Source organism: Ascidiella aspersa, chromosome 5 (assembly GCF_963924565.1).
Source record: "Ascidiella aspersa chromosome 5, kaAscAspe10.2, whole genome shotgun sequence".
In the NCBI taxonomy this organism is placed as follows: Eukaryota; Metazoa; Chordata; class Ascidiacea; order Phlebobranchia; family Ascidiidae; genus Ascidiella; species Ascidiella aspersa.
In genome coordinates, this window is record NC_139451.1 from 22,530,521 (window position 1) to 22,540,378 (window position 9,858).

Consider the following 9,858-nt stretch of genomic DNA (forward strand, 5'->3'; position numbering starts at 1 on the left):
CAAGAAGGCGGAAGATTATAGCAACTCCGCTACAAGTGTAGAAAAGTGACATTCTGATCGAGCATTTTTGCCCACAAAAATATAAAAAGTAAACAAAAACTACGATCCTAAGTGTAAAATCATCAAAGGGTAACAAAATGACTTCAGTCATTTAGACTTTTTAAAAATCGCAATGAGTCAGCGGTAGTACCACGACGGGCAGCGGATGTTAAAATAAAGAAAGACATAAAAGTTCAGATCAAGCAGATAGCGAAATGTCGCAGCAGTAACGCAGCAAAATAAAATAAAATAAAATTGCAATTTATCAACCGCTTTCTTTACTAAATTGCACCGCAATAGCTGGCAATTTAAGTTTTAAGTTTCGCAATTTCCTGAAGATGGTCGCAGTGGGGGGTATAGGGCGTAAACCCAAGCGAGCAGAGCTTGTACTTTTTTGTGAAAGACAATTTAACGCGGAAACCGCTGTTTTATATAAGTAAGACCTTTCCAGGTGCCCTCTTAAATTCTTTTATTGGTTGCTTTAAGTTGGTCTACAGAAGGTTTTGAGCTAGGCACTCATAAAATAACAGTATAATAGTGAAGGAAAATTCTAATTGACCTTTTCGGCTTTACAATCCATTATCAAGCTACATTACAGGTTCGTGCATAGGGCACTCAAGTATATTGGTATCCATTACGGTAGAGCATTTAAGCTTCAATCACGAAATACATTAACTGAAGATAATAGAAGCTCGTGTGGAAAAGTCTTAATAATCAAGATGATGTCGATCTACTCGACCTTTTTGGCTTTGCAATTCATTATAAAGGAAAATAAAGCTTGTATTTTAAGGTGGATGTGATTTCCTTTAAAAAACCACCCAAAATAGGCTTTTGAAAAATAGAGTAACAATGATTGACCGCCGAAAAGTTCAACGACACTCCTATAAAAGTAAATTCCCCCCGCCCATAAGTAAATTGGCGAAATTGACAGCAGGATGCGCCATTCAGGGTAGGAAGTTATAATTTTCACGTGCGGACGCGCAAATTGTCGCCCGAGCTCAAAAGAAAAGTTTGGGCGTTTCGAGGTGATCATTTGGATTAGGCTAAGCGGGTCAATTTAGTGACCGCACAATCCGGCTTATAGTTGGTTGCTACAGGTTGGTTGGTAAAATAAATCTGTGTCCAATCAGTGGACGTAAGGCTTGGAATGGCGAAAGAAGTACTCCAAGTTGTAAACAGAGATAACATCACAATAAATAGGACATTTTTCTTTTCGGATGAGTTTAGGTTAATTTTTCATGTTAAAAATGCGTTTTGAGAAAATATTTCTTTTCGGATGACTTTTGAGTAATTTCCTGATTGAAACTGCGTTTTTTCCTGAAATCATTTTTTTGATTAATGTTATTTTTTGTTTTATGATTGTTGGTCGTATCGGTTTTAGGGCCAAAAACGTAACGATGAATACTAGAAGTAAAAAAATTATTAAATTGAACGCCGGACAGATTATAAGTGGAATATTTAATATGATAAGGCACTTGCGATAAATTAACAGGATTTGTAAGAAAACGACATTTTATGTTAGAAGCGGTGCAAATCATTTCAGTTAGGTATGTTTTTTCCGTTTGGAGAAATTATTGATGCACAGATATAATAACTCTTTTAATATACCGTATTTAATAGTAAGAGAATTATTGGTATTGATTGATTAACGCTATTTTTAATTCGAAATATCGAATATCGTTGTCGAATAAGAATGCGAAGTATCGTAAGTTCGTTCCTCAATTGTGAAGTTCTAAGTTACGATCTCGCTTCAAAAATTACGTTGAAAATACTTTCTTCTTTACAGACTGTAAGGTTTATTATATTGATTAAAAGGACGTACATCGTATACGCTTCCACGAAGAAAGGATGCTGCGAATGATTGTGCTCTTTTTCGCCTGCCTTGCTCTTTCACAAGCCGGTGAGTTACGCAACGGCTATAGCTTTTATTTTGAGAAAACCGCTTCCACAAAAAAGCGAAAGGCCGTCTGCCATATACTTTGTTTACATCAGAGGTTCTTAAACTTTTTTTACCGCGTACCCCTAAAAATGTTTTGCCTCACGTGGACCACAGTAGGAAAAAAAGAAAAATGACGTCATAAATTTACGCCACAATACAAATCGACTTGATAAATCTGAGTCTTGATACATTCAGTGCAAAACCGTTCTATTTCAAATTAAACTGTTTTTGTTGATATGTTGATTAGTTCTTAATTATACACTAATATTTTAAGTATAGGCCTTCATGGACCCCCTTAAAACTATTTCACGGAACCCCAAGGGATCCATGGACCACAATTTAAGAACCCCTGGTTTGAACACACCTTTACATCGAAAACCGAAAACCAGGCGATTTGTGATCTTCGTGCCTGATGCCTTTCCCAGTTTTTTCCTTATCTCGGATTCAACGCCCAAGGCATCGACGCCTAACACACGACGTGTCTTTCGCAAAGTTCAGATGTAGATTATGCTGCAATGCTGAAAAGCTGTTGGTGTTATGTGCGCTGAATGATCGTCCTGGCAAATTCTAGTTGGACGACGCGTTTCATGAAATAGCCCGCATTCCACGAGAAACGGGCGTAAACTGTTGTCGATTCCCAATCATTGGCGCTTAACTGTGATTGTGGGCGTGCGAAAACGAGTTTAGCAACTATATGCATGTTTCATAGCACAGTCCAAATAGCTCTACAATTTGGCGTAAGTTGTATTAAATTCCCGATCTATTGCTGTCGGGCACCAGTACAAGGATTAATATGCGTTACTGCAATCAACATAATCGGATTATAGCTCCTCGGCGTTCAACCTACTCATTTCCAAACACGCTGCATTCTCTGGGCTGTTTATGTAACAGGCCGATTTTAGCCCGGTTCGTAAAACGTCTCGCCACGCACGGGCGCAAATAACAAAAGAAAACGTGCTGGAATTCGATTCCTGTATAGTATTGCACCAAAATAAAAAAACTTAACGAGACGCCACACAAACCGACTTTAAAGTGGCAACTGTTTTTTATGTAAACGCTAAGTTAGAATATTCCCTTGTTTACCTACAAATGTGTATAGTTTACTTAACTTAGTTTGCCATAAAAATTCAACGACAAAAAACGCCTTTGGTGGATGGGTAGTTTTTTTTAAAAGATTCCGGTATAAATAAAAACTTTAATTCGACTAAAAGCATAATAATCTACGGTCGAGCGTGGAATGAATATCAAGGCCAATACCAAAAAGTATTAGCTACATCATTTTGAAAAAGTTATAAAAATGCTATATGATTCTGCATGGGCCTTGATCTTGATTGTTCATTCTACACCTAACTACAACCCCAAGCCGGTATGCCAAAACTTTACGAGAAAACCTTAAGCAGAAACGTGATAGGGAATATCATGTTTGCTAAACTACAGAAACCGATTGGGGAAGCCGATAAAATCGCTCGACATTGCAGGTTTAACCATGAGTTAAACTTGTTTTAACCACAGCTTCTTATACTGTTGTAGTACAGAGAATTGCGTAACGTTATAGGCTATACTGCGTGCTTGCTGTTAAAAGCAAAAGGCCCTCTTTAATAAGGTTATGTCATTCCATTTGTGAATTGGCCTCTTCGTTCAAGTGTTATGCTTCAAATGTAGTGCAACTTTAAATAGCTTTAACTAAAATAAGTGGATTTAAAATCTGAATCACGACCTTTAAACGCAACACATATTTTCGTGTATTAAAGCGAGATCGCCGAACTCCTCGAAGGTAAAAAGGCTGATACACTATGCTTGCCGAAATGGAACAACATCACGCAAATGCAATTACAGCGAAGACTGGTGTGGCTTAAAATTAACACTTCAAATCGTCAATTTTCTCGAAATTATGTTCAAATAAGCTTGTTCCAGATGTCCCGACATTTCAAAGCGAATTTTTGTTTTAATTTACAACGTATTATAATGATAAGCTCCAATTAAATGTTAGTTGTAAGCGCGCGCGATAACAAAGTAGATCAACATTATAAAATCATTATTATTTTGGTCCGTTTTGATGAAAGTTAGAAAAAATTAAGCGGTTTAAATCGTACGAATAAGAAAACAATTAAAATGTTGTGATTAGGTTGGTTAAGGCGCTTACTCGCGAAAAACATACACAACAACTCTGTTTCAACGGCGATGTCCGTACGTTACTCTTGTCAATGTAACTCGAACGAAAAAAATACCTGAGCCTCAAGGCAGATGGTGAAAAATAAGCACCACATTTGAAGACCGGGAATTAAAAGATGGACCCAAGCGACCTTAAATATATTGCTAGCCACATGCGACCTGTCAAAACAATGCCCGTGGTTGTTCTATTTTTGTCATAAAACTTTAAACAGACTTTTATACGCCAAACACTTAACGCTCGAGTCAGGTTAAAGACACAAATAACAGTTAGGTGCAAGGGATCAGGCCATACCTTGACCCTATTAGACCGGCAATATTGGCGCGAGCTTTTTTCCGACGCTTAAATGTTCATTTAAGTTCAACCGTAAACCTGTTTCAAATCAAGTTAACGAGCGTACGACGTCATTCACCGTAACAAATCGCCGTCGCCAAGAGGTCACCGTCGTGATCAGCTTTAGAGGTCGACCGGGGTTCGACTTGTCCATAAGCGATCAACTTGTCACCTAAACAAGCCACATATATAGCAAGCGAGATTTGAACTCTCACTACACTAATGAAAAGCATTATTTGAATGGAAAGATTTTCGGAAATAAAAAATTAACTCTATGGAAATAAAAATTACCGAATCGGAAAAATTATTCGGGTGGTTTATTTTGAAACACATTATTCACAAGTTTGCGATGATAGTTTTTGTCTCGTTTTTTTATCGTTTGAGTTCGAACAACAGCCAACAATTAAGAATAAATGTCGCTACATATCATCGAATTGAATTTCCGTATTTTTAGTGTATTCTCATTGAAAATGAACAACTTTGAATTAAAGGCCATTTGTCCAAGTCAACTTAAGATTTGGCCGGTTTTACCTGAAATGTTTTTTAAGCGTTTTTTCCAACAAAGAGCCGCTATCTGAAGTTGATTGGGTTTACAAAACGACGCCATTCGTTAAAACGTTCAAGGCACAGATGCTTAGCTGTCTGATGCTTTGGGTGTAATAAACAAGGGGAATCCATACACTAAGGGTAAAAAAAAACATGACGCAGTTCAGCGATTACAATCGAAGGCATGACTCTGTGCATCCGTTTACCGGAAACTTTCCCGTGAGCCAAACATGTTTTGTAGACCTTGCGGTGTACATGTCGAAATGACCTTCAGAAATGGCGTCATTATAGATTTTTATCTTGCAAACAGGGTGACTTCACCATTTGCGACGGCAGATACTTGCATCCATATTTGGTTGTATGGAGTCGAAGCCAAACATTATAACGCAAAACTAGCATATAGATCCGTCGCAGGATGCAATGCAGCGTCAGGCAATGCTGCTTTAATGCGGTGAATGACAGGAGACTATACATCTTACCACATCTGGCCTAACGCTTTTCAAGTATAAATGACAGGACTAGTGTCATGCGATTCCAATCCTATTAACCATGTAAAAATGCAATGCTAAACAAGCCAAGTGGCGATGACAGACGCCATCGATTGCAACTTGAAGTGTGATTCACTATAGCCTGTTCCACCAAAGCCTTTAGTTACATCACTGCAATATAAACCGTGTATGCAGATATCTGTATTTGTATCTACAATATCAGTCAATTAAGAAAACGCGCTTGCTGCGGATATCAAATAGAAAGACACGAAATATTCCATGCAAAATAAAACAACGACACAATCAAAGCAGCGAGCGTTTGTTTTGCGGCTAACCGGGTTTCGACAAAATAAGTGTCAATCAAAGTTCTGTGCCCGGTTCAACTCGTTCCATAACTCGGCAAGTGAAATGAGACTCAGGATGACACTCAGGATGATCACGTCATTGATAAAAAAAGAAAAAGCGAGACGCAAATACGTTTATTTATCGTGTGTCAATTGGAAAAAAGACACATAAAATTGCCTGCACTAACGATTTTCGCCCAAACATCAGTAATTTTTAGCAAAATAGGAGCGCCAATGTCGCTTTACCGGTATCGTAACATATACCATAGATTAAAAAACGCCTTAAGCCGACTAAAATACAATAATTACTACAAGATAATAAACTGTAAGTGATGAGTCCACTCTTACATAACACTTTACAGCTTTAAATTGTAAGAAAGTATAGACCAAAGTAGAAATAGACCAATATATCGGTTTACCGATAAAGGCCTATACCTCACTTATACCGATATATCTTAAGTTTACCATGAAAATATGATATAGGTTTTTTCGTTTTCTAAAACAGGTTTTCGATTTGCACAAAACAAATTTTCACATTATTATGACGATTTAAATGTAAAATAAGAGTTTATAAATATAGGTAGATAAACTGAAATAGTATTTGATTTTCTTTTCAGTTAATTTAAATTTTTATAATATTTCAGGTATATAAAAATATAAGTATCGGGAACGTTTGGCAAAAACCTAAAAAATAATTTTCGCGGTATCGGTACCAAAAAGTGATATTGGTCGAACTCGGCACCAAAATATTTTTTTTAAAAAAACAACTTGTTTGTTATAAAAACAAAAACAGCCGTCTGCTGATGCCTTCGTCAAACTTTACAAACAAAAAATATTTTCTCATGACACAGCTACGCAATGCGGCAGGATGACGTGTCGCGGCATCAAGCCCTTTTGCTGCGAAAACGGCAACCGGCCTTTTTGCGTTGTGAGCCGGCGCAGCTGTGTGAAGAAGACCCTCTGTGGACGCGTCCAGTGCCCGGCCGACACGCCACACTGCTGCGGAACCCTGCAGGCAGCCTACTGCACCAAGACACGGGAGCAATGCGAGCCTAAGACCAGTTGTGGAGCCACCACTTGTTCTTTTGCCAGGCCGTACTGCTGCAGTCCCGAAGGCGGAGAGACCTACTGTACCTTCAGCCCGCGAAACTGCCGCTACCGGCGCTATTGTGGCAACCGCTTCTGCTTCAGGTATGTATTTGGACATTGGCAGTATTGTAAAGACGTCATTTTTGGAATGACAATTGAGTTCAAGTCAAGTCATAATACGAACAAGTCAATTCAAACGTCAAGTCCTTGTCATTAATATAAACGTTAAACCGTTAAAATTGGTAAACTCTTTTGATTTATGAGCAATAGCTCAACTAAAAAATAACACAAAACGTAACATATCTGTAGTAAGCTAATCGATTAACACGCACAAATTAAGATAAAGGACTCAATTTTACAAAAACAATGCTTAAAAAAACACTCCAGTTTAACCTTAGTTATTTGTCCAAAAGACTGAAGTCAAGTCAATTAATTTTGCCCAAAATAATTGAGTCAAAGCAAGTCATTTGAAATCAAGCGACTTGACTTGATTTAAAACTTAAGCTTTTTACGTTTATGCAAACCTTTAAAACTTGTTTATAAATTCCGCTTTTCAAACAACCGCAACATCCATCAAGTTTTGCGTACACCATCTGCGTTTGTAAATAAAACTCAAAGTTAAAACACCCGAGTAAAACAAGGATCATGATCTTTTAATCTTTGAGTTTTACCGTTTATATACGCGCCATCGGAACAGTGACATCATCTGTGTTTGTTTTTGTCACACACCTCATAACGTTTCAAATAAATATCTGAATATAACACTGTGCAAGTAGCATGCTCAGCCTTAAAAGTTAATCTGATAAGCAATTTACCTTAAAACAAACCTGTAAAATTTGTTTTTAATTCCGCTTTTTAAACGACACCAGCATCCACCAATTTTTGCGCATATATCAGTATTTGTTTTTGCCAACCACCTCCTAACGTTTCAGCTCGCTTCCCTACTGTTGCGAGACGGGCAGTTATCCCTGGTGTGCGAAGAGTGAGTCTTCATGCATCGCCAAGAAACGAGGCAAGCCTGTGGTGACAAAGAGATACCCTGCTCCAGCTGACATTGAGATCTCGACCCCCCGAAGAAACCCAGGTAACATAAACAAAGGAATGCATAGCAATCTGCAATCAAATTTTGCCAACATCTATATTAGGTGACACTAAGGATGTCCGATAATATCACAGCCGATGCGTATACTGTTAGTATCGGTACTTGTCCAAAACTTAGGTGGTTCCAGGGACGATCTGATACCAAGTTAAACCTACTGCGTTGCCAGACATTGAAACGCGCTGATCAGGAAGCGTTTCCGAAACAGAAAGGTCTATTCACCTAACAAGGCAGTCGAAATACAGTTGTATAGGAATTTGTAAACTAATGATGCTTGGCGAACTCTGCGACAACGTTATGAATGTTTGCCGTATGTCGTTTCTGTGTCTTTTAATTGGTAAATAATTTGACTAAAGCTCACATGTATTGCATGTGAGAAAAATTGTTTTCAGGCCTAAATTTTTAAGCCGTTTTAAACCGTTGAATAATATCCAATAGTTTTGCGTTTCTTTTTTCAAAACTAACTAACATTTTAGAGAGTGCTGCAAAAAAGTTTTGCTCAGTCACCGAATTAGCTTGTTTGACTTTCACAATCGAACTGGACCTTTTATAATACAAAACATTTAATAATAGTTTTTTTGCTCGTAAAATTCAATAAATATAGCGTTTGTATTTTCCGAAGTATAACAATGAACCACTTCGGCCAAAAAAATCGCACTTTTAAGCCGGAACGCTATATAAGCCAAATGCTCAAAAACGCCAGTTTTAATCAAGATAGAGAAATCAGGCGGCACTGTACAAATTGTACAGGATTCTCGACAAGCGTTCGCACAACCGTGCTTCATCAGGTCAAATTATGGACAGCGAATCCTACTTTCACCTGATGAAACACGGTTGTGCGAAATTTTGTCGAGAATCCAATATATTTTGTCTTTATACAGTGCCACCTGATTCCTCTATTTAGAATTAGACAAATACGGCCATATACTAAGACTTTTCAAACAACGCTCTCATTCTACCGTCCACAGCTACGATCTCCTGTGGCCAACAGACCTGCTCCAGGGTGCGTCCGTTCTGCTGCAACCAGTCCGGCCGCCAGTACTGCACTACGAGCGAGCGCAGTTGCGTTCGTCGAAGCGCGTCTCGCTGTGGCAACCGATTCTGCTCGCTGATGCGGCCCCACTGCTGCGACTTGGGGCTTGTTTCCTTTTGTCTGTCCAGGGCCAGCTCCTGTCCGGCGCCGCGCAAATGCGGCGAGAACCGCTGCGACCGGCTCAGGCCCCACTGCTGCTCCAAGGGCTCGCAGCCCTTTTGTACCTTCAGCCCGCGCACTTGCGTCTACAGAGAACGCTGCGGCTCCGGATTCTGCTTCTCCAACAAGCCCGTCTGCTGCGGAACCGGCCTGACCGCGTATTGCGCTACCAGGGAGCGAGACTGCGAGACCAAAATCAAACCAGTCGAAGAGCTGGAGGAAGAGTCGGACACGGGAAGCGCCATCGTCACCTTGATTACCACGGAGTCGCCATCGCGTGACCGCTCCTAAACGCTACCGACTACCGCTAGATGGCGCGCCTGCCTGGGACTTGTACATAAGGCTTGCGGTCTAGCGACGGTTGCTTTCTTCGGTATTTTTGCACTAGTTCGTTCACTCTGCGCTCCGCGACGCGGCGCCTTTAGTCTTCGCACGCGCTGATTGTTTTCTTGCTTTAACTTCACAGCGACCGACACGGCATTTGTGTAAATGCTTGCTGTCCTTGATCACTCACCGAAAACGAAGCGGTTTTTCTTTGTCGCCCCTAGTTTTACTTATCGCCTTATATTGACGAAGTGTTGCGTAAGAATAAAAGAAACGCACAAGTTGCCCAATGAGA

General features: G+C 39.5%; 1 protein-coding gene across 1 annotated transcript; it reads left to right on the top strand.

Moving 5' to 3' along the window:
- The first annotated feature begins 1,663 nt into the window (after window positions 1-1,663).
- Window positions 1,664-9,858, top strand: LOC146145434 (uncharacterized). Its single transcript, XM_083389826.1, has 4 exons — window positions 1,664-1,939; window positions 6,711-7,050; window positions 7,881-8,032; window positions 9,016-9,858. Exons 1-4 carry the CDS (start codon window positions 1,888-1,890, stop codon window positions 9,528-9,530), a joined length of 1,059 nt encoding a protein of 352 aa, XP_083245952.1. The 5' UTR covers window positions 1,664-1,887; the 3' UTR covers window positions 9,531-9,858.

Coding starts and splice junctions, on each gene's coding strand:
- LOC146145434 (XM_083389826.1), top strand. CDS start 1,888: ATGCTGCGAATGATTGTGCTCTTTTTCGCCTGCCTTGCTCTTTCACAA. Junction 1,940..6,710: donor CCTTGCTCTTTCACAAGCCG/GTGAGTTACGCA, acceptor CTCATGACACAG/CTACGCAATGCGGCAGGATG. Junction 7,051..7,880: donor GGCAACCGCTTCTGCTTCAG/GTATGTATTTGG, acceptor CTAACGTTTCAG/CTCGCTTCCCTACTGTTGCG.